This window comes from Apium graveolens, chromosome 11, assembly GCF_009905375.1.
Source record: "Apium graveolens cultivar Ventura chromosome 11, ASM990537v1, whole genome shotgun sequence".
NCBI classification, from domain to species: Eukaryota; Viridiplantae; Streptophyta; class Magnoliopsida; order Apiales; family Apiaceae; genus Apium; species Apium graveolens.
Window position 1 is genome coordinate 176,009,725 of NC_133657.1, and position 25,183 is coordinate 176,034,907.

The 25,183-nt window shown below is 35.4% G+C and overlaps 2 protein-coding genes and 2 pseudogenes across 2 annotated transcripts; 1 reads left to right on the forward strand and 3 right to left on the reverse strand.

The window, feature by feature from the left end:
* Positions 1-5,219: 5,219 nt before the first annotated feature.
* LOC141696161 (6,7,8-trihydroxycoumarin synthase-like) lies at positions 5,220-6,832 on the reverse strand. Its single transcript, XM_074500342.1, has 2 exons — positions 5,930-6,832; positions 5,220-5,825 (listed from the first exon to the last, which is right to left on the reverse strand). The coding sequence occupies exons 1-2, from the start codon at positions 6,830-6,832 to the stop codon at positions 5,220-5,222; spliced, it is 1,509 nt and encodes a 502-aa protein (XP_074356443.1).
* Positions 6,833-9,073: 2,241 nt separating this feature from the next.
* On the reverse strand, positions 9,074-10,028 carry LOC141696162 (heat shock cognate 70 kDa protein-like; annotated as a pseudogene).
* A 2,019-nt stretch (positions 10,029-12,047) lies between these two features.
* Positions 12,048-14,743, forward strand: LOC141696163 (uncharacterized). Its single transcript, XM_074500343.1, has 4 exons — positions 12,048-12,486; positions 12,601-13,452; positions 14,165-14,295; positions 14,453-14,743. Exons 1-4 carry the CDS (start codon positions 12,048-12,050, stop codon positions 14,741-14,743), a joined length of 1,713 nt encoding a protein of 570 aa, XP_074356444.1.
* A 2,079-nt stretch (positions 14,744-16,822) lies between these two features.
* LOC141696164 (zeatin O-glucosyltransferase-like) lies at positions 16,823-24,581 on the reverse strand (annotated as a pseudogene).
* Positions 24,582-25,183: the final 602 nt, after the last annotated feature.

Genomic DNA, 25,183 nt, shown 5'->3' on the forward strand with positions numbered 1-25,183 from the left:
GTTATATCTGATGTGGCAAGAGCAATGACCAATCAATTGAGCTATAGCTGACCTGGCCATTGTAACGGCTATATCTCACCTTTATATACATACATACAACCTAGGACATTAGCAGCTGTTGTGCAAGACATGCATGTATAATAACAAGACTAAGTCACATTGACAACCCTAAGATTTAGTTGTATGATAGTCTAAATTTGTATTATGTATTATATCTCTTGAGTCTGTAAAAAGGTTAGAAGATTAGACTGAAGTATTTTTCTTTAAACAATTTCAAGCCTAAGAAATAAATTCTGGAAGAAGATCAAGTAAAGACCATGCCTCAGAGAAAAGATGTAGAAGCTTGAAGTTGAATAAATCTGTTTTATAAAAAATATTCTATGTCAAGTTATCGACAAGTCACAGATCAAGTTATATCGAGAAGTCATTCGAGAACTCCAGAATGACTTATAGAGAAGTCCAAAATGGCTTATAGAGAAGTCCAAAATGGATTATAGAGAAGTCCAAAATGGCTTATAGAGAAGTCTCAAAGATATCGACAAGTCAAGTGAAGATGTGAAGATTGGAGATATCAACAAGTCATTTATGCATGTAGAGAACCCAGAGATATTGACACGTCAAATGAAGATGTGAAGATTGGAGATATCGACAAGTGAATTTCTCATTAGAGATCTTAGAGATATCGACAAGTCATTTCTACATGTAGAGATCTAGAGACCTCGACAAGTCAAGTACACTTATAGAGAACTCAGAGACCTCGACAAGTCAAACACACTTATAGAGAACTCAGAGATCTCGATAAGTCATTATACTTATCGAGATGTCACTTATCTATAGAACAACCTGGAGATCTCGACATGAACCTGAAATATAGTAATACAAACAAGTTAAAGATTCAAGATTAACAATCAACAAACGATCTATTCACTTAGATTGGAAAGTCTACAAAAGCAGCTTGAAGAGTGCAAGATCAAGGGCCAAGATTAACTGACAAAGGATGGTCATAGACCTACAAGCTTTGCAAAGATTTATTAAGCCAAAAATAGAAAGAATCGGAGATAGATAAGAAAATGGTTTAGTATAGATAAAGATCTTGGAAGTATGAGTGCACAAAAGTTAAGTAGCATCAAGATACCAGCCTTTGACAGAGCCAACAACACACTATGGAAAAATAAGATGATGCTATTTATAAGGATGACCAACCCATTATATATCCAAATTCTCACGAATGGCCCTTTCACTCCCATGAAAAGGGTTGAGGAATCTACAGATGGAGACATGGTCATCCCAACTCATTATGCCCTTAAAGACCCCTAAAAATATACTGAATCTGAAAAGGAGAAAGTCTTTTCTGGATAGTGGCTTGTAATCAATTTTGATAGAGTCACTTGACAATGTGATGTACAACAATATTGTCAACTATGACACAACCAAACAGATCTGGGAGAAAATAGAGATTTTGTGTGAGGGAACAGAGGAAGTTAGGTCAAATCAAAGGAGGATACTGGTGTCTCAGTATGAGGGTTTTATGGCCAAGCCTAGGAAGGAATCACTGAAGTTTTTGAGAGATTCAACAAACTGATAAATGACTTGCAACTTCATGATAAATATTATGAAGCTGAGGAGGTCAACCTGAAGTTCTTGCTATCTCTTCCTGACCACCTTAAATAGAAGATATCAGCCATAAGAGAAGGAAGAGACTTGAGCAGAATGACACTGGAGGTGTTGTATTGAATCTCGAAGACATATGAACTTAAAATGTTACAAAGAAAGACATTAAGGTCAAACCAAGGACATGTAGTTGATGGATCTAGTGCCTTAGTTGTCAATGATAATGAAGCAAGTGAAGATGAACAAGATGCACAAACTCCAGTCATTCAGGCTGTGGAGCAAAAGAACAAAGGACCTCAGAAACAAGTTATTTTGGAAATGGAGGAAGATAAATTCTACACCCTTGATGAGCTAGATGAGATGGACTAATCTATGGCTTACTTAGCTAGAAAATTCTCTAACATAAGGGTAAAAAGACAAGGTTTTTCAAGAACAAGGGATAATCTTCCAACAGCAAAAATTGGAAACCAAAAGCTCAGTACAACTCAGCTAGCAAAGGTGGCTATAAAACTAGATCTGTTGACAGGCCAAAAATAAGGTGCTTCAACTGTGATGAGTTGGATCACTTTTCTACTGAGTGTAGGAAGCCAAATAAAGTGAAGAAGGATAAAGCCTATCTGGAATTGGAAGCAACGTATGAAGCTCTCTTGAAGAAGTAACAGGAAAAAACTTATATTGCTGAAGGAAAGAGTTGGGATGACACTGATGAAGATGATGAAAAAAAAGAATTTGGAAATTATGCTTTCATGGCTCTTGAGAATGGATAATCATCCACTTCAAAATCAGAGGTACCAACTCTAACCACTATTGATTTAGATGGAAGTCAATATAAAGAAACTGTTGAAAAGATGAGTGTAAAGATGTTTCATATCCATACAAGCATGGTGGCAGCTACTGAGGATTTGAGTAGGCTGTCAAAGATAAATGAGAAGCTTGAGATTGAGAATCAAGATTTAGAACTGCAGCTTGTTGAGCTTGAAACTGTCAAGCAAGAAAATGAATGTTTGAAGAAAAAGCTGAAGTGTGCTAGTGAAACTGAAGTTGCGTTGAGGGAAATGTTAGAAAAGAATGAAGTGAAATTGAAGTCATTCAGGAATTCATCTCAGTTGGTTGGACAATGCCATTAGAAGAACAAACCATGTGCTAACATAGCTATTGGTTTGGACTATAATGCCTTGAACAACAATAAGAAGAATGAAGGTGACAAAGGAAAAACTAATTACAAATCAGGATGTCCCAGCTATGCTGAGAAAAGTTGATACACCTTTGTTCAAGGCATGTGAAGTTAATTTTAGTAAAAAAGAGTTGGTGATCAAGTAAGAGCTTGCAGATAAAGACAATGAGAAGAAATGCACATAAATAATTCCAACTCCTAAAACTGAAAAGAATCCCATGGTAGATCAAGTTTCCGAGAAGCCAATCAAGGAAATCCCATGGTAGATAAATAATTTCAGTATTTTCATATTGTACCACTACATATGGAACTAGGTCCCTCCCAACTGCACTGAGCAACTAACCCTCACACACAATCTTCTGGAAATCCATCTAGACCTAAAATTAGTCTACATCCCAACTTCCAACCTTTTTTTAGTGCATGGTAGCATATGTAGATCCTTTGAAATTTATCCTGAGCATCATCAGTGATACCGCACCATAAATAAAAGTGACACCTTTTTTCACCGCATACTTGCACCCTCTTACTGTCATTTGTGATGAAATACAAAGCTCTCCTCTCTAGTTCCATACTCTCTTACCATTTTCCTGAACTCCTCAATAGATGAAAATTTTATCCCAACCTCCCATTTTACTATCCCTTCAATTTTTTCTGGATTAAATACTTTTGTTCTCTTCTTTCTTTTATTCCCAGGTGGAATGCCAATGTACCCTAGCTTGATGTTTTCATCTTCACTTGAACTTTCATCTGACCTTAACTCATCATTGTTGTAGTCTTCCTCATCATAATCACTCCCTTCACTATCAGTATCTGGTATAATTTGTTTCCTCAATTTTCTTGCCGCCACAAGCTCTTCATCACTTTCGTTATCAGTCAGCCCCTCACAATCTAAATCTTCACTGTCTTCCTTACTAAATTTATCAGTATCATTTAAAGGCTCTTCTACTTCTTCAACATGTTCATCTGTCTTATGAACCCCACTACCACCAACAGAACCACTAACATCATCATCCATTATATCATCAGTAGTTGGTGGTTTACCAGTACATTGATTGATGAACCACGTAAACATTCATTCTTTTAAATGGTAGAGACAGCTTAGTTGGAGACATCATCATACAATAATCTAATACCTTTCTTAAAGCTATGGCCATCATTTTGGAAGTAGTACCAATCAGTTGTGCTATAATTATATTTTTCTGCATAATCTTCAAATTCGACAATTCATCGGTGTCAATATTTTTAATTACTTCAACGAACCCCCACACATACCCAACATTACCCTTTAAGGGTTCAACTTTAAAAACCCCATGGTGATGTCAGTAAAGAGTAACCCTAAAAGACATTCTTACATAGCAAACATTATATAACATCAATTACACACTTTTATTACAAACAAACGAAACAAATAACAAATATAAGATGATGTTCAACCTAATAACTAAAATATTTAGTCAAATAAGCACAACCCAATATGCATGTTACACAGAAATTGTAAGTGTGTATATATATCAATACATACATTAAACAGTGTTTTGATGATAACAAGATGTTAGTTTTTCTTCAATCTTCCACAATCGGCCCGAAAACGCAAGCAATCAATCGATTCGAAGCGCAAAAAGAGGATTAGGGTTTCATTTTTTCCCCTCTTTCTATTCCTGCTTCTTCTCCCTTTTTTTTAAAACGATTGATTGTCTACTTTCCTTTTTTTTGTTTTTAAGTTGGAGATTCACACGTGTGTTGCACAATCAACGACATGTGTTGCTACATCAACGCCAACTCAGCATCTGACATAAAACTCAAGGTTTTACGTTAAGTTTGACCAATTTTTTAATTGATTTTAACGGCTTGAACATTTTAATTAAATTGGTAATCAAGGTGAGTCAAAATTGTAGTTAGTGACCAAACTGAGTCATATAACCGCAATTAGTCATGAACTTTATATTTATCCGGATTGATTACAACCTCTATTCCATCATTGTTGGTCATCTTTACATGCAACTATGGTTAAGAACTAGGAACAAGCCGAGGTGTTTGCAAGTTAATGTAAAAATCTGCAGAAAACTGTTGCACTTGATATCCACTCTGACTCGCCTCTTTAAACTCCAACCTTTGCTAAGGCTGAAGTGGGGAGCAGTGAATCCTGTTAACAGAAAATTATAACAACATAGTACATCGTACCATCACGACTGAGACTGACCAATGCCTAGCTCATTCTTTATGTGAATGATCCGACTCTTCCAATTTGTAGTCCTTGGTAAAATTCGAAGAAGAACATAGTTTATTATTCTTGTAAAAACAAATTTTGAATAAGGAGGTGTACACGCACTACCCCAGAACTTAAAGGAAACCATACAATAGTATAAATTGTAGTAATCCAGAGTCGTTTAGTACATAGGCATACTACATGAACTTGCGCATGTCACATTTAGTTTTAATCCATAATTTTTGGGACCAGACAAAGGCGAGTCTTCTTGTGCATTACAAAACCAGGTTGGCTAGCCATGTCAATATCTTCGATTCTTGTACCGGGGGGAAGTTCCCAGTTAAAAGAGTAGAGAAGATTAGCTAGTGCTAGCTCTGTGGTAGCCAATCCCATTAACATTCCTGGACATATTCTCCGCCCTGCGCCAAATGGCAACAGCTCAAAATCCTGTCCTTTAACATCAATGCTACTGTTTATGAATCTTTCGGGCACAAAAGCGTCTGGATTTTCCCAAGCTTTAGGATCCCTTCCTATAGCGTATACGTTTAGGTAAACGCGAGTTTTAGCTTCAATTTCGTAGCCACTCACTACACATTTATCAATGGTTTCTCGAAGCACAAATGGTACAGGGGGCTGCATTCTCATTGACTCCTTCACTACTGCTTTAAGGTAAACAAGCTTTTGGACGTCGACCTCGTCTATAAATCCTTTCTTTCCAATTAACTCTCTAACCTCTTCTCGTGCTTTCTTCATCCTTGCTGGATTCTTCATCAATAAAGACATGGCCCAAACCGTACTCGATGAACTCGTATCAGATGCTGCAATCAAAATATCCTGCGCATAATTTAGGAAAAACAACGTATTAGCATAAAATTGATGCCAACATTAATTGAAATGCAAGAAATGCATATATTTTATTTTGGGGAAATTTTGTTTACCAATAATATTGCTTTGACGTGACCAAGCGTGAAATCTGATAAATCCTTTTTCATCTGAAGCAAAATGTCTAGGATAGTGAAGTCTTCAGTAGATGCAGAGGATGTGTGAAGATACTCATCAATGATTTGTTGAGTAAAAGCATCTATTTCATTAAATCTCTTCTCCGATTGTGACCATACACCACTAAGCCTATCAACAAAACTGCCCACTAGAGGAAAATAATCTGCAAGGAAGAAACTCGAAACATTGGCCCGAATTTCATCAAGTAGCCAATGAAGTTTTTCAGTACTTATATCACTGTTACTCTCAGAATTCCTTGCACCATCATATATTTTCCCAAAAGTGATTCTAAGAATAATCGATGTCACCAAAGTCGTAATAGTTTTGCTCAAATTTACGACGTTGGAACCAGTAACAGCTTCATCACGTATAGTCTTGACCATTCGCGCAACTTCTTCTTCACGAATAGGTTGAAAAGACTGAGACCTTTTGGAACTAAATAAATGAAGAGTAGATATTTTTCTCATGTTCCTCCAGTAGTCATTGTATGGTGAAAAAACAATGTCTTGGTGGTTGTAAGTGAGCTTCTGCAAGCCAACTAAGATTGGCTTACTTGAAAAACAAAGATCATGGTATTTGAAAACTTCTTTGGCCGCGCTAGGAGACGAGATGACTAAGGCTTTAAAAGATCCTAGTTGTAATGACATGAATGGTCCGTACTTATGAGAAAGCTTTTGCAAGCAGATGTGAATGTTTGAGGTGTCAAGCTGGTGCATGTTGCCGATCCAGGGGAGGCCAGGAGGACCTGGTGCCCCGCGATTCGACTTGCGGACATAGTGATTTTTGAGCTTGAAAAGCAGAAGCAGAGGAAGAGAGATTGCAAGAAGAACAAGTATCTCCATTTTGATTGATGAGTTTGTGTTTGTGTTTGTGGTATAGGTCCTGTACCAAGTTTCATTATGCAAGCTATATATAATTTGAACAGCTGTATTATTTTTTTCATTTGTGCATATTCAATCTGAATTTCAGATTGTCTTTTAGAATTTTTTAGTATGTATATTAATTCTAGATTTTATAAAATATACAAAGATTCTCTTGGGATTTCTTAAAATTCATCTGTGTTTAATTTGAATTTAAGAAATGTACTAAAGTTTGATAGCGTTGAATATGAATCTTTATATTTATTTTTTGGTAATCCATGAAGAGCCCATTACAATTTTTGAAGGGCCTAGCCCTCACAACTTCCTTGGCCTAGACCCCCAACTTCACAGCCACAGGGCTGGAACAAAAGAAACTTCCACATGTCTTGAAGGAGTTATACCATATGTTGCTGCCACTAATTATTTCCTTATGAGTTATGAAACCTTGATGAAAGTTTACTGGAAATTTTTTAAGGAGAAGATTGGGAACATAGAAACTGTCACCGTCTTGATGGCCTTGATAGGATCAGAGGATCCGCTGGTGCTATATCAAACACTGCAACATTTTCTTTCCAGGTAGCATGGAAATACATGCAAGTAGGGGCGGTGACTGGAAGGCAAGTGAACAAGAGTGTGCTCCATGCTCTCGCTAGTACTCTTGAACGCGAAGGAGTAAATAGTCTGTATATCTTGGTCGGGATGGTCCCTGCTACGTGAAGCTTACCTGCTGCTAGAATTTCTTTCATGTTCTAGGAAGCATGCAAGAACGTATTTGTAGTTCTTACCTAGACAATTTAGAGTCACATTCTTGATATGTCACAAATTTCCATCAGTTATCTGTAGTGTCAAGTTTATAAATTTTGAGTACTAGTTAAATTTACATCAGTGTCACGTAAACTTACAACGGAGATAAAAACAAATTATTGTAGTGAAAACAATAATCAGTTCATAAGTTGGAAGTAAGATATTGGAGGAAACTATACAAACAGAAGCTAAACTAAACTAACAAGTTAAGCAAATTTTGTATAGTTCCATCCAATTCTCACTTGCAACCACAACAAAACTCTCTGTTATTATTCAGCTTCTTCTAATTCCCAGTTGTAAACAAATTCTCCCTTTGTTCACTTTATATAGAAAATGAATTGAAAAAAAATCATACATTTTGTATGAAAGCACAAATTGCATGTTCCATCCCTTTTCTGATCAAGTACATTTCTGTATATGATGACCACACATCTGGACCAAAGTCTTTACTTAACAATTGCATGCTCAATGTCCCCTACTGCACCCGACTCGACTCAACTAATTATCGGACCATCAAACTTTTAGTACTGGAGTCGTGAAATGAACTTCAGTACTGCTCTTGTGTCCCTTGATATGATTTGAGAACCGAACTATAAAGATTTTTTATTAAAAAAAAAGGAGACGTTTTACTAAGTTAAAATTGGTATTCTATTACTCATTTCATCTTGTGTCCCAATTCGTGTAGGATCCGGTATTCATTTCATATAACAAAGAGAAAAAAAAATAGATGATCTCCTGAAGAGATACATCCAAACATCACCTGTTCCTTCTGGAAGCCAATTCATCTTAAATTCTAGCAACATAATATAGTTACATCTCCTTCAGTGATTGGACTAATTCCATATCACCTCGCTAAAAAGTAAAACTAGGACAGTAATTTACTGGCATGCCACGAATAGTGTTTGTATAAAAGCCTGGGAAATCATTCGTTACATTGGGATATCAAAAACAAACAAAAAAACTTATCCCAATCTTCCCACAATGAAGCTGTCATTGATCAAGTTTTAACAAAATTGGCGTGGTGCCAACAATTGCTCCAAGAGCAAAGTAACCTTAAGTGTATACAAAAAATTACATCCAGGCATACTAATATTTAAAAGCTTGCACTAAAATATAGAGATTACTCAATTTCCTCAATCCTGATTTCTGAATAGCTTGCAATTATGTCATTGCAAATATCCTTCAGTTCTCTCTTCTTGGACTCGTACTCATCAGCTTCAGCACTCTTATTTCTATCAACCCATTCAATAGCCACCTTGATAACTTCCTCCAGCTTCTTCTGGTCCGCTGCCTTAAGGTTACGTTTAGCTCTAATGGCACTCCTCAGGTTATATGCATAATCTTCAAATGCATTCATTGCCTTAATCTTCCTTTTGAACTCCTCATCTTCAGCCCTGTACATTTCTGCATCTAGTATCATCATCTCAATCTCATTCTCCGTAAGTCTTCCCTTTTCCTTGCCTGAATTCCAAGTGACAGAAGAGTAACATCAAGCAGTAGTAAATCCCTAATGTTATCATTCCCCAAACCACTCAGTACAGCAGCTTGGACAGCTGCACCATAAGCAACGGCCTCATCAGGATTGATGTTCTTGCAGAGCTCTTTACCACTAAAAAATTCTTGCAGTAACTGCTGCACTTTAGAAATTCAGGTAGATCCATCCACCCACAAGAACTATATCATGGACCTCACTCTTGTCCATTGCCACTTTCAAATATTTGCCTACATTGTCCACACAATTTTCAAAAAGATCCATGTTTATATCTTCAAATCTGGCACGGGTGATTTTTGTGTTTTTGCTTTTTCACATGCATTTCTTAATCTTCTTAAAGATTTAGCGTTTTAACTGATGTTTTTTCAGTGCTTCCTCTTAAAATTCTTCAACAAAATGGTTTAGCAAACGGTTGTCCAAGTCCTCACCTCCAAGGTGAGTGTCACCTGCTGTGGCCAGAACCTTAATATTATCCTTTTTTTTTTTTTTTTTTAGAAGAGAAACATCAAAGGTACCGCCACCAAGATAAAAAATAAGCACCGTTTTCTCCCCAGATGAACCGCTTGTAAGCTTTTGGTCAAGACCATAAGCAGCTACAGCAGATGTTGGCTCAACAAGGATGCGCAACACATCGAGGCCAGCTATTGTTGCTGCATCTTTTGTAGCCTGGCGTTGTGAGTCATTAATAAAGTGGGCCGGAACAGTGACGACGGCATTCTTTACTTTTTTACCAAGGTATTCTTCAGCAATTTGCTTCATCTTAATGAGAACCATTGAAGATAACTCCTCAGGTGAGAGATGTTTGTCCACACCTTTGTACTTGACGACAATCTTTGGTTTGTTAGCATCATCACAAATTACCTTAAATGGCCAAGGGTTCATGTCACCGTGTACAGTTGCATCAGTGAATCTCCTCCCTATCAACCTTCTAGCATCTGTGTACAACAAATATAGTTAAATCTAAAAATCAGGGCTAAATGGTTGTTTAATTATGTGGATTACACGTATACAAATTATATATTAGTGCTAGATTATGTATAAAGTATATACTGGTACTAGATTATATAGGAATTATGTAACCATTATCTGTACAATTTTGTTGCAATCAGTATAGCTCCAAATGAATGTAATGTAACAATGGCATTAAACTAAAGAATTAATTGCATCATTTTGCAACCCCTACCTTTCATTTAAAATCAAAACAGTATACCTTTTTTATAAAATACAGTTTGTAACCCTTAACTTTCAATATCAACTACAATATACATCCCTTGTTGTCATAAAATTGAAATTGAGTTGTTAATATTAATAATTAAAATTTCAAATTAATTTAAATATTTATTTTAATGCATTTTTTACATGAAAAAAATTAAAGCTATTTTCTATTAGTAATACTTTAAATTAATCATAATACTAAATACTTAAAATATATTTATTAAACAAAATATATGTTTATATATATAATCATAAAGTTTCTAAATATATCTATATTTTGAAATTTTAAAAATTATACTGAGTAATAAAATAATTGACATTAATATTATTTTTATAATTTGAAATTCTAAATTTAAGTTTAATTAAAAAAATCAAAATTATTATTAAAATATTTTGCTAAATTTCAATTTTACCCTCCACAATATAAATATTTTTAACAAAATGGTTAAAGGGATGCATATTATATTTAATATCTAAAGTTGGGGATTGCAAACTGTATTTTTGAAAATAAATATATAGTTTTATTATTCAATGAAAGGTAGGGGTTACAAAATGCAATTAACTCTGAACTAAACTATTTAAGCTCAACTGAGAAGCCTTGACCTTATTTTTTTTATGCAGATAATCTGTATAAAAATGATCCATCACATCAAGGAAGACTTCATATACATCTATTAACAATATACTAATAAACACTAAATGATTTGTATAGTAGCGTAGTAAAGAAACTAATCGAATGAGAAAAGTCCGGTGAGTTGCAAATAAGATATTGGAGGAAACCAAACAATTAAAGCTAAGTTGAACTAGTAATCAGATTAGCAATCTTTGCTTAGTTCCATCCAATTCTCACTTACAACTACAACTAATTTATAGATTTATGTATGACGACAAAACTCCAATCAGTTCAGAAGTTGGAAGTAAGATATTGGAGGAAACTATACAAATTAAAGCTATTCTAATCCAACAGAGTGAAGCAGATTTTGTATAGTTTCATCCAATTCTCACTTACAACTAGAACAATACTCTGTTTTTGTTCATCTTTCTAAAATTCTCATTTGTAACAAATGTTTCTTCTGCACTCTTTATATAGCACACAATTGTAACAACCCACACACTTTGTATGGAAAACACAGACCGCATGTTTTTTTTATCTGACAAGTAACTTAACAGTACAGTACTAAATGTCCCTATTGAATGGACCCAATAATGCTACAAATAATGATATTGCAACAAATAATGTTGAGGAACTAGAAACTGATTGTAATAGTAATAATGTCTAGTTAACATCCATTGTTCCTTCAGAATATTGATCATCCTGGTCTAATATTGATTTCTAAGAAATTGACTGGGACTGAGAATTTTGGTCCTTGGAAAAGGTCTCTTATAATAGCATTGTCAGCTAAGAACAAACTCAGTATTGTTAATGGAACTTTCCCGATTCCTCATACATCTTCACCCTTAAGGGCTCAATGGGACAGAGTTAATGACATGATAATCAATTGGATCCTTAATACAGTTCCTGATGAAATCAATAATGGGATGGATTTTGTTCACTCTACCAAAGATATATAAGATGAGTTGAATGATCAGTTTTCTTGTGTGGATGGTCATCGTGTATATCAAGTGTCGAAAGATTTACACACTCTGGAACAAGGTGATAAAACTGTGGAATTGTATTATCACAAAATGAAAAACCTATGGGATGAATATGGTGCTTTGGAGCCTGCTTTTGTCTGCACTGTTGCTGGTTGTGTCTGTGCAACTCACAAGTTGCAAGATGAAAGGGAGCAAAGGAAAATATTATTACAGTTTCTTATGGGATTACATGAGAGTTATTCTTCTGCTAGAGGGAAAATATTAATGATAAATCCTTTACCCACATTGGCTCAGGCATTTTCTTTGATTAAGCAAGAAGAGAGGCAAAGACAGGGTCATTTGATATCTCCTTCTTTTTCAGCTTCTGTTACAGGATCAAGTCATTCTAACAGTTCAAATATTTTTGTCTTGGGTTTTGTCTCCAAGACTGATGCAATGAAAAAGAAAGTTTTGAAATGTGCTTATTTTCATAAGGATGGACATTCTAAGGAAACTTGTTTCAAGCTTATAGGTTATCCTTCTTCCAGAGGTAGGGGAAGGGGGAAATTCAATAATCAAGGTTTCAGAAGTCATCCCCAAGCTATGTAAGTATCTGGTTTTTCTGGAGATCCAAGTTCTACTTTCAATGTTCCTTCTGTTTTAGGGACATCATCTTCAACCAGTGGTGCTTCTGTACCTCCTGCATCTTCACAAATTTCTATGGAGCAACTTCAGAAACAGGTCTCTCAGCTTATGAATATGATGATGCAGAACAAACACAATGCCACTCCAGAAGATCATATTGGTCAAATGGCAGGTTTGGCTTATTCTATGCTTTCATATACACCTCCTAGCGTAGGATCATTATGGATTGTTGATACTGGTGCCTCGAACCATATGTGTTGTGATATCTCTCTTATGCATGATATTTGCACAATCACTCAGCCTTTCCATATTTCTTTTCCAAATCAACAAACTATTTTGGTTCATCAAACTGGTTCAGTAACTTTGACACCTAAGATCATCTTGCTTAATGTTTTACTGGTTCCTGTTTTCAATTACAATCTATTGTCCATTAGTAAAGTGAGTAGAGATAGTTCTTGTTCAGTCCTTTTTACTCCTTCTCAATGTACTTTTCAGGACCAGAACCAAGTGATTCTGGCCACTGGTGCTGAAAGAGGAGGTCTCTACTACTTTGGTCAAGCTTTGTCTTCTAATCATACTATTCCTTCTAGTATTGATGATTCTATTGTCTGTAATGTTGATATTTCTTCTAATACTGTCAAGTCTAAGTTGTGGCATCTTAGACTAGGACATGCTCCTAATTCTGTGCTTAGTCACATTGATTGTATTGATACTTTACAGAAATGTAATGTTGATTGTCCAATTTGTCCAATTTCTAAGCAAACTATGCTTCCTTTTCCAAAACATAGTGAATCTCATGAACTTGTTAAATTTGGTCTCTTACATCTTGACGTGTGGGACCCTATCATGTTGCTAGTACTCATGGTTGCAAGTACTTTTTGACGATAGTGGATGACTGTAGTCGTGCTACTTGGACATTTATTTTACCAAGTAAAGCACATGTCTTATCTAAATTTCAGTCATTTGCTGCGTATGTTAAAAATCAATTCCAAGCTCATATCAAATTCATCCGTACTGATAATGGAAGTGAGTTTTTAAGTGATTCATTTCAATCTTTTCTTTCTAATCTTGTAATTCAACACCAAAGATCATGCACATATACACCACAACAAAATGCACGAGTAGAACGTAAACATAAACACTTACTTGAAGTTACTAGAGCCCTACGATTTCAAGCGGGTCTTCCTCCAAAATTCTGGGGGGAATGTCTTCTTACAGCCACTTACATCATTAATATTTTACCCACACCAATTCTCAACCATAAGAGTCCTTATCAAAATCTTTACAACAAGCTTCCTGATTATAGTATTTTAAAATTTTTTGGCTGTTTATGTTACTCCTCCACTCATTCTAAAGATAAACTTGCACCTCGAGCCATCCAATGTGTATTTCTTGGTTACCCATATCTACAAAGGGTTATAAATTGCTTAGATTGGATAATTCTTCCATTTTTGTTAGTAGACATGTGAAATTTTATGAGCATATCTTTCCTTATCATCTGAAATCTTCATCTGTTTCTTCAAACTCTCATACAACTTCTGGAAATTCTTATACTTTCCTTGATTGGTTAACCAATAATACAGTTATTTCATCTACTTGCATTCCTTCTTTGCCAGAATCCACTGGTAATCCTTCTTTTCCAGAATCTAATTTTTCAGACTCACCAGTTTCTTCTAATCCAGTACAGTGTCTTGATAATACTGAACACACTCATGTTAGTTGTCCTCTTAACAATGATGATCATACTGAGTCTGTTCTTCCAATTGGTTCTCAATCACTTGTTTCTAGACAGTCAACTCGTTCCAAAACTACGACCATCATGGTGGTCTGATTATCATATTAATACAAAATCTAATCTTGTTTCTGGTCAGAATAATTCCTTATGCATTCCTTTTGATCTCCTCACTTCACATATGTCGAGTTATACCTATAATGTTAATGAACAATCTGTTTTAACATATTTCAATGCTGTATTTGAGCCTACATTCTATAATCAAGCTGTAAAGCATCCTCGATGGATTGAAGCCATGCAAAAGGAATTGGCTACTCTTGAGGCAAATAAAACCTGGCAACTTGTTCCTTTACCTCCTGGAAAACGAACCATTGGGTGTAAATGGGTGTACAAGGTAAAGTATTTAGCTAATGGAGAGGTGGATAATTGAAGGCTCGATTAGTTGTGAAGGGATATACTCAATCCACATGAGTGGATTATCATGATACATATGCTCCAGTAGTAAAAATGGTTACTGTTCGCACTTTTCTTACAATTGATGCAGCTAAGGGATGGTTTGTTGAGCAATTAGACGTTAATAACGCTTTTCTGCATGAAGATTTGAATGAAGAGGTTTACATGGAACCTCCTTTGGGTTATAAATTTCAATCTTCTCAAAAGAACTGGGTTTGTCGATTAATTAAATCGATTTATGGTTTAAAACAAGCTTCACGTGAATGGTTTGCTAAGCTCACATCCTTTTTGATTCAAGTTGGTTATAAGGAGTCTATGTTAGATTACTCCTTGTTCACTTATACTTCTGGATCTATTTTTGTGGCTGTGGTTGTGTACATTGATGATATTTTGATTGCTGGAAATGATATGCCCACTATTCAGTCTTTAAAAACAATGTTGGATGTTCAGTTTAACATCAAAGATTTAGGACCAATCAAGTATTATTTGGGGCTAGAAGTCTACATGAATGATCAAGGTATATTTCTGAATCAACAGAAATTTGTTCAGGATTTGCTTAAGTCTGCAAATATGATGGATTGCAAGCCATTGTCTATGCCCATTAACCCACATATTAAGTTGTTTGATAATGTTGAATCTGGGGATCTTATTTCAGATTCTTCATTGTATCGATCATTAGTGGGCAAGCTAATATATCTTACATCATCACGACCAGATATTGCATATTCTGTTCAAACATTGAGCCAGTTCTTACATGCTCCTCGTACTGCACATTTTGAAGCAGTTAAAAGAGTTCTTCGTTATCTCAAACACACATCTGAACATGGTTTATTGTTTCCCACAAAGAATTCTCTTGATTTCAAGGGATATAGTGATAGTGATTGGGCAGGAAATGTTATTGACAGACGCTCAGTTGGTGATTATTATTTTTTGTTGGGATCGGTGGCTATTTCATGGCGTGCTAAGAAACAATCAGTAACTTCTCGAAGCTCAGCGGAAGCTGAATACAGGGCATTATCAGATTCATCTTGTGAAGTTTTATGGCTTCAAAATCTTTTGGCAGAACTCACAGTACCAGTTTCTACTACTCCGTTATTTTGTGATAGTAAAACAGCTATAGATCTTATAGCTAATCCGGTTTATCATGCTCGTACCAAGCATATTGAACTGGATGTTCATTTCATCAGGGAGAAAATAGCTTCTGGTTTAATAAAGGTAACACAGATTGCTTCCAAAGAAAATCTTGCTGACTTGCTTACTAAAGGACTTGGTAAGGTTCCACATTGGATTGTTCAAGCAAATTGGGTCTCACTTTTCATTCATCATCTACAGCCTCAACTTCTTCTGTTTTGAGCTCAATTTGTGGAGGGGTTAAGGACAAGCATAAAGCTTCTGCAGCACAAGCCATGGCAGTTCAAAGGGGGGCTAATAACAGTATAATAAAGTCAAAGCTGCAGATTCCTTACAACCAAACACAGCCTTACATATATAATTAAATTCTGTTATGTTTTATATTAGTATAAATACTGATACACTTGTAACTTCTACACTAAGTTTTACAAATGAGTTAGGTACATTTCTATTTTCTAGTTCTTCATTTCTGCTTCATTATACTTCATTTCTTCTTATCAATGTTCATTGATTCATGAAAGTCTTTACTGATGTACATTACTAAGTTCTCATGTAGTTTTTGAAACGAGGGATCTCCTTACACAATCAATATAGTTCTTAGAACAGAGGATTTCAGAGAATCTGCATGAAGAAGGGCAGGTAAAATTTGGATCCCCTTTATTTTAAAAAAAACAAATATTAATTTCAAGAAAAGTATTTCTACATTGCATAGTACTAATTTCGACATAATTTGGATCATTTGATATTAAGAACTGGTAAATGTAGAATCCCAAGTACATTACGCGCGAATCTGTTGCACTACATGCTGATGATTATACACTCTATAAATTATAATCATCTTGTAATGTGAGTGACAAACGAATTCAACTCAATGCAACTAGATTTTTTGATGGTGTTACTCAACCCCGCATCTCTCTTCCTCATTTCATCCCCTCTTCATCAACCTTCTTACAACATTTTCGATTATCAAGTATTCAATTAATTCGTTGCCTTGAGCCCGGTCCTTGACAATGGTACCTATTTGAAGTACCTTGTTTATTAGCACATCATTTCTTGGCAGCTGGTCAGAATGTGGCCATGCAACCATGGGCACTCCCATTGTCATACTTTCCAAGCATGAATTCCATCCGCAGTGGCTCATAATCTTCAGGTGGATGTGTGTGCCAAAATTTCCAACTGTGGTGCCCAGTCTCTTATTATAATCTGTAAGGCATATGTCATAGCCTATTTGTATATTCGAGGATTTAACTCAACTCAAATAAGAATGTAATAAGTAAATAGTGAATCTACCGTCAAAGAGATCTCACAAAATAATATCTGTCAAAGGATTCAGAAACAAGGTTCATCTACAGACTTGAGGAATTAATTGACTGGAAGAAGTTCAAGAAATTGATCAAGCCTCAGTGATATAAATCAAGGTTGTGGATTTAATCAAGTGACAGAGATCTTGTTAGGGTATCAGATAATTACAAGGATTTAATCTGAAGAAAATCAAGTATCAAAGTCAAGACATGAAGAAACGTCACGGAAGTTAGTCACTCATGAACCAGACAGTACATCGAGTGTCTACATTGAAGTGGTGGAATTGATTCATTATTGACTGTGATTATCAGAAGATTTTCAGAAGAATGATTGATGCTCAAGATTAGTATTAATTCTCTATTAATTAATTAAGTCATATAATTTAATTAAGAAAATAAATTATATCTGCAAAAATTTATTTATTGATTAATTGAATTAATTGATTAATTAATTCTGAATTAATATTAAGGATTTTCAGAATTTTAATTGATTAAAATCTGTTTTAAATCAGCTAGACAATTGAAAATGAACTAGCATGACAATCTGGATTGTCATACCGAAAGTCATGCCAAGTCATTTCAATAGTCATACCGAAAGTTCTACTGGGAAGGAGATTGTCTTGCTAGTTCAACTGATTGTCATACCGAAAGTCATTGTAGTTCAATCAGATTATCTTGCTAGTACAATCAATAGTCCTACCGATTGTCTTGCTGAGCTCAGGATTGTCTTGCCAGTTCAATGAGAGTCTGTTGATTGATTTAAAAAGAATAGAAGCAACATACATTCATTATCATCTACACAGAACACAAGTCAACAAACAAGAACTCAGCAGAAAATAGAAGCAAAATATTTCATCCTTCATCTGCAAACTTCAAGATCATAATTTCTAGTTTGTAAAGTTAAATCCAATCAACTACAAATCATTCTCTTGTTCTTGTGTAACTATCTAGCGGATCAAAATCCCTAGAACTTAATCTCAAATTGCGTTTAGCATTTGAATCTTTTTATTGCAAAAATAGAAAAAGTTCATGTCGAATTATTCTAGATTTGTGATAATTAATTTGAGATTAATTCCTTGTAATCGATATCGTTGTTGTAACACCTTTCAAGTTTAATAATATTCTTATTTAACTTAAATTTTGTTTCACATTTTTATTCCGCATTTAATTCGATTATTCGGTACTGTTTGTATTCAACCCCCCCTTCTACAAACACATTGGGACCTAACAATTGGTATCAGAGCCTTCTGATTAACGAACAAATCAAGATCCTAGACTTTTGTGATTTTTCAACTCCTTGAATTTTTATTTATTCAAAAATTCATAATGACTTCACAAAAAGTTGGAACCGTTAAAATTCCACTATTTGGTAAAGAAAATTACATCACGTGGAAGAAGAAGATGCTTTTATTTATACAAGTTGCCAATCCCAAATATCTGAACTTGTTAAAGAAGGGTCCAAAAACTCCGATGATTATTGAACCAGAGGTGATAGTAGATGATGTTATGATTACCAAAGCTAGAACCTATCCAAAAGAGCCTGAAGATTTTACTCCTGCTGAAAAGGAAGAAGCCTCCTTGGATGCCAGCCTTCAATTAATATTAATTGATTCCCTTGATCCCTTGATGAACAGACATGTGATGAACTGTAAAAATTCCAAACACATGTGGGAAACTATTGAGGTGATCAATGAAGGCACAGAGGAAGTTAGGGATAACAAGTTGGAGATCCTAACCTCCGAGTATGAACATTTTAAATCAAATCCAGGAGAAGGAATTACTGAAGTGTTTGAGAGGTACAATGCATTGATCAACAACCTGAACATAAATAGGAAAATATTATTCAATCAGGGAGGTCAACTAAAAAGTTCCTTTTGACACTGCCAACTCATCTTGAACATAGAATCACTGCCATTAGAGAAGCTAGAGATCTGAGTGAGATTTCTTTGGATAGACTCTATGGTGTGTTAAAAACCTACGAGTTGGAGCAGATTCGGCAGAAGGAAGTCTACGGGAAAGATAGAATGGTTAGCACATCTACTGCTCTTGTAGCTGAAGGTCAACAATAACAACAATCTCAACAGTTAGAGAGAATGGTACAGTTTTCCAAGGCTGAGGAAAATGTGTTAGTAGCAGAATATGATCCTCCTACTACAAATCAATCCAGTGATGATTTTTATTCCTTGGAAGAGCTGGAGCAATTGGAAGATGAGTCAATGGCCCAAATTGTCAAGAGATTCTCCAATGTCAGATTCAAGAGAAATCCCAAGTTCAAGTACAAGTCCAACTACAACAAATTCCAGAAAGGTGGATCTTCATCCTATAACACCAGCAGTGGTGGATACAAAACAGGGATGGTTGATCGGAGCACCATTAGATGCTATAACTGCAATGAGTTGGGAAACTTTGCCACAGAATGTAGGAAGCCAAAGCAAGTAAGGAAAAACTCTTATGATTCAAATCAGAAGAGTAACTCTGAAAGGGCTTATCTGGCAAAGGGAAGAAGCTGGGATGATACTGATAGTGAAGATGAAGAAGAAGGGAATCTTGCTCTTATGGCTATTGATGGAAAAGCTTCATCGTCAAGAAAAGAGGTAAAATATATTGATGCTGAATTAGTTTATCATCTAGGAGGTAACTTAGATTGTGCTCGTCGTGATAATGAACTGTTAAGTCAACAAATCAAAGACCTTGAGAAAGAGGTCAATGAATTAAGACTTGTGCACATTAATCAAGACAAATTAAAAGAACAAGTATCTTTTCTAGAGAATAGAGTTAACTGTTATAGATAACTCGAAACTATTCTCAAAGACAAGATCACCGGTCTTGAGACTAAGGTTAGAGCCTACTTCAATTCTTGTTCGAAGGCTAAAGAGTTCTACAGTAAGCAAGCTGTTAATCAAACATCTGGAATAGGTTATGATTACAATGCTGCTATTGGAGAATTAGGCATAAACTCCCCTCCTCATGTCTGTGCTAAAGGGAGGGAAGTACCACATGTGCTTAAGGGTGTTGATGAACCCCTCTATAAAGCATCAATTGCTGAACCATTTGATGCGACCTCTTTTGTTATTCAAGAAGAAATACGTGCTGAAGATCATGCTAATGAGAAGGTTGTTTCCAAGTCAAGTGTGTTGAAAGTTCCAGTCAAAGTTGTGAAAGCAACTGAGACTAACCCAGACACACATGAGTTGAATAACAAAAATGACATGTCTACCATGCATAAATTGCCTGTTGTTAATCACTTTCATAAAGCATGTGGTGTTGCTAATTGTATCTCTTGTGCTTTTAATTTGATGTATGCTTATTTTAATGGTAAACATGTTTCTAGTGATAAGACTACTCCTCGTCAACATGTGAATAATAAAAAGCATGATAGGTCTAAGACTGCTAGTCCTTCTAAGGCTAGAAAGGAGACATTTGTGCCTAAGCTTAAACAGAAATTTGTTAAGACTGTTTACAAGGTCAAATGTTCAGTCATTGAGAAAGTTGAGACCATTAAAGTTAAGAATGTGGTTTTTCCTGAAAAAGGACAATTCTACAAGTATGTCGGGCCCAACCAAGTTTGGGTTCCGAAGAAGGTCTAATCCATTTGTAGTGCAGGGCATTAAACATGTGTAACCGGTAGTGTGAATTCTTGACAGTGGATCATCAAGACATATGACCGAAGATAGAGCCCTGCTATCAAATGTGGATTGAGAAAGCTGGCCCCCTGGTTACCTTTGGAGATAACAGCAAAGGTTTATCTGAGGGATATGGCTGTTTGTAAGCTGGTAATGTTATCATTGAACTCAAACTTCTTTCTACATTAGTGATTTCTTATTTCATGTAAAATCCTTTGAAATCACTATTTTACATCATTTCTCTCAAAAGATTAAAATGTATAATTTTTCATTCATTATAGATCCTAAGTACATTTTATCTCTCTATTGCCATATGTTCTGCGATACAGGTTCAGTCTCTAATGACTCTCTTTCATTGATAGTCATGAGGTTGAAAACCCACAAACATCTATCCCAGACTGTAAAGACAAACACAGAAACAGAACCAACCAACACCCTCTTACCACTAAAATGTAGTATGAATGAGCGTGTGGGAGATAGTGCCTTAGTGCACCACATGAGGAAGGTTTTGTAGTCACCCCAGTAGCTCTGTCTCCTACATAGATGAGTAGTATTTAAACCGAGACAACTGCTAGCCCCCACACATCTTCTCAAAAAGATGTAATGGCTGAAAAGGCACAAAACAGTTACTAGATTCATTCTCTCAACAGGGTGCATCTATTGAAATTTGTATGTCGGCCAGGGTATCCGATGTAGTGTCACCACCTCAAATATAAACAATTCTTGATGCACAAGAAAATGTTACACACACAAAGGATGAGTTAACGGAAACAAGAGTTTCGACCATTTTAAGGTCAGATTCGATTGTTCAAGGTTCGTTAATGGACCAATTGCCTTTATAGGTGTTAGGAGAGGATACTGATCCAAAAGCCATATGTCAGTGGTCAGTGTCTACCTCCTCAGGCTTAAATCCCCTGGATGCATCTGCGGATAGTGGATCTGACATAGGTGCAGATCGGCAACTTGTTGACAATGATTCAGATATTACCTGATGAGTCACAAGGAAATGTCTTCACAGACATTAGAAGGGAACTTTGATCTTTATGCTAAATTCGTTGGATCATTGTTTACCTTCCCAGAATTCAAATCTGGAACCCTAAAAGGGAAACTAGCAACTTGTAGATTATGACTCAGATTCATCTGACGAGTTTAAAAAGGATGGGGATTTGCGAACTCCCATTGCACCACCTGTGACCTCCTTAAGGATGGCTAAGGTGATTTTCCTTGCAGGTACAGCTGAATTTTGGAGCTATGAGAGGAGTGATACACTTGTGAGAATGAGTGTAAACACGAGTGGAGAGAAGAGTGAAACACATGTGAGGTACACTAAACAGAATCACACACTCACAGTGAGGAAGAAAGAGAAACTTCTTGTTATTTCTTTTCCAACCAAGTGAAATATGAGAACTCCTTCAGACGACGACATACATTCCTTCTTTAAGGGGGAGATAAAAGCTTAAGTAATAGTTTGGAGGATTCCTCAACTAAGGGGGAGAAATAGCAGGGAGGAAGAAAAAGATGAAGAACATGTACACCACACCACACCATTGTTGTTTGTAACTATGGATCCTATTGTACGGGAGAGGTGGTAAACACAAGGTGATTTCCTAGTAAGGGAAGAAGCTGTTTTCTAAATGAGGAGTACCATTGGTTTTTATCTGCGGATTCTATTGTACGGGAGAGGTGGTAAACGAAGGTGGTCTTCTTTAATCAGTTGATTCTCATAGGGGGAGAAGCAAGGCAGATATGCGCTTCTCAACAGGAAATGTGGTTTTACAAAAGAAGATGAAACTACTTGAAGATATGTTCAGTCTAGAGGAACATCTATCTGGAATCTGGAAAAGGTTAAATGTTATCCAGAACTATTCTGCTATTTACTTTGCATTTCTGTTTATATCTTTTTCTTATTTGTTAGTTGAGTTATCCTCTAGGTATTTGTGTGTTATTGTCTAACAAACAAATAGGGGGAGATTGTAAGGCATATGTCATAGCCTATTTGTATATTCGAGGATTTAACTCAACTCAAATAAGAATGTAATAAGTAAATAGTGAATCTACCGTCAAAGAGATCTCACAAAGTAATATATGTCAAAGGATTCAGAAACAAGGTTCATCTACAGACTTGAGGAATTAATTGACTGGAAGAAGTTCAAGAAATTGATCAAGCCTCAGTGATATAAATCAAGGTTGTGGATTTAATCAAGTGACAGAGATCTCGTCAGGGTATCAGATAATTACAAGGATTTAATCTGAAGAAAATCAAGTATCAAAGTCAAGACATGAAGAAACGTCATGGAAGTTAGTCACTCATGAACCAGATAGTACATCGAGTGTCAACATTGAAGTGGTGGAATTGATTCATAATTGACTGTGATTATCAGAAGATTTTTAGAAGAATGGTTGCTGCTCAAGATTAGTATTAATTCTCTATTAATTAATTAAGTCATATAATTTAATTAAGAAAATAAATTATATCTGCAAAGATTAATTTATTGATTAATTGAATTAATTGATTAATTAATTCTGAATTAATATTAAGGATTTTTAAAATTTTAATTGGATTAAAATTTGTTTTAAATCAGCAAGACAATTGAAAATGAACTAGCATGACAATCTGGATTGTCATACCGAAAGTCATGCCAAGTCATTTCAATAGTCATACCGAAAGTTCTACTGGGATGGAGATTGTCTTGCTAGTTCAACTGATTGTCATATCGAAAGTCATTGTAGTTCAATCAGATTGTCTTGCTAGTACAATCAATAGTCCTACCGATTGTCTTGCTGAGCTCAGGATTGTCTTGCCAGTTCAATGAGAGTCTGTTGATTGATTTAAAAAGAACAGAAGCATCATACATTCATTATCATCTACACTAAACACAAGTCAACAAACAAGAACTCAGCAGAAAATAGAAGCAAAATATTTCATCCATCATCTGCAAACTTCAAGATCATAATTTCTAGTTTGTAAAGTTAAATCCAATCAACTATAAATCATTCTCTTGTTCTTGTGTAACTATCTAGCGGATCAAAATCCCTAGAACTTAATCTCAAATTGCGTTTAGCATTTGAATCTTTTTATTGCAAAAATAGAAAAAGTTCATGTCGAATTTATTCTAGATTTGTGATAATTAATTTGAGATTAATTCCTTGTAATCGATATCGTTATTGTAACACCTTTCAAGTTTAATAATATTCTTATTTAACTTGAATTTTGTTTCACATTTTTATTCCGCATTTAATTCGATTATTCGGTACTGTTTGTATTCAACCCCCCTTCTACAAACACATTGGGACCTAACATCATCCATTAATTAGCTTTGAGTATTCGGTCTTCATATCCCTCTGGCAGTTCATGTTTCCTGACTTCTTCTGTGGCTGTGAATATATTGCCTCTGTGCATCTCTCAATTCCCATATGAACCTTTGGCAGCTGTTTTCAATGCTAACTGCCAGAAGGCGGATTTGTTCATCGGTTAAGGTAGTTGTTGCCGAAAGACACAAATATCACTGAATTCGGAGCTTGATTGTCTGGCCACTTTAAGTATTTGTATATAACTCTTAACACGTTAGGCCTTATAAATCAACAGGGGACGACCGTTTGTTGTGAACCGTTTGGTAACAAACGGTTTTAGACTGTTGGATGAGTAATGAATGACTGGGATAACATAACAGACGGACCGTGGAAATTATTCGCGGTTGGCAAGGACAGACCGCAGAAATTGTCTGCGGTTGTTATTGCTCCCTTATTACCAACATTCCATCACTCCCTCATTTCACCACACAAAAATACCCAAATCTCCAAAAAAGCTCTACTCTCCAAGTTTATATTTTAGGCGATTTTGGGGCATTTTTATCAAGAAATTCAAGTACTTTTGTCAATTTAAGGTATATTTCTTCTCTTCAATTTCAATTTTTTATGGCAGATAATTTATTTGCTCGTATGTTTCGTCGTAAACGTAAAAATGAAAAAAAGAAGAGGGTATTGATCATATTTTACATCTTGATGATTTAAATACTAGTGAAGAACCTAAAACCCCTGTATTTGTGGAAGATGATGAGTTTGTAGATAAAAATGAGGAATTTATTAATTTAGATGACGATTTGGTTAATGTTGAAAATGAGCTTGAAAATGATAATGATAATATTGAGGGTGAGGATGAAGATGATAATGTAGAGGATGCAAATATGTAAGAAAATGTTGATGGGGAGGAGTTCCATATTTGAATCAATTTTTTCAAAGTGTGGATGAGGTCGGTCATTTTTTTAAGGCTAATGCTTTAAGAAATGGATTTGCTATTAAAATTCAAGCGATTCATTGTAATAAAGACAACGAGATATATGGTCGTTTATATGTTTGTAGGCT

Bases quoted from the DNA above. Each gene is read 5' to 3' on its own strand.
- LOC141696161 (XM_074500342.1), bottom strand. From the start codon at position 6,832: ATGGAGATACTTGTTCTTCTTGCAATCTCTCTTCCTCTGCTTCTGCTT. The intron at 5,826-5,929 runs GTAAACAAAATT...AATTATGCGCAG, and splicing joins ACGTCAAAGCAATATTATTG to GATATTTTGATTGCAGCATC.
- LOC141696163 (XM_074500343.1), top strand. From the start codon at position 12,048: ATGAAAAACCTATGGGATGAATATGGTGCTTTGGAGCCTGCTTTTGTC. The intron at 12,487-12,600 runs GTAGGGGAAGGG...CTTCTGTTTTAG, and splicing joins AGGTTATCCTTCTTCCAGAG to GGACATCATCTTCAACCAGT. The intron at 13,453-14,164 runs GTACTTTTTGAC...CCAATAATACAG, and splicing joins GCTAGTACTCATGGTTGCAA to TTATTTCATCTACTTGCATT.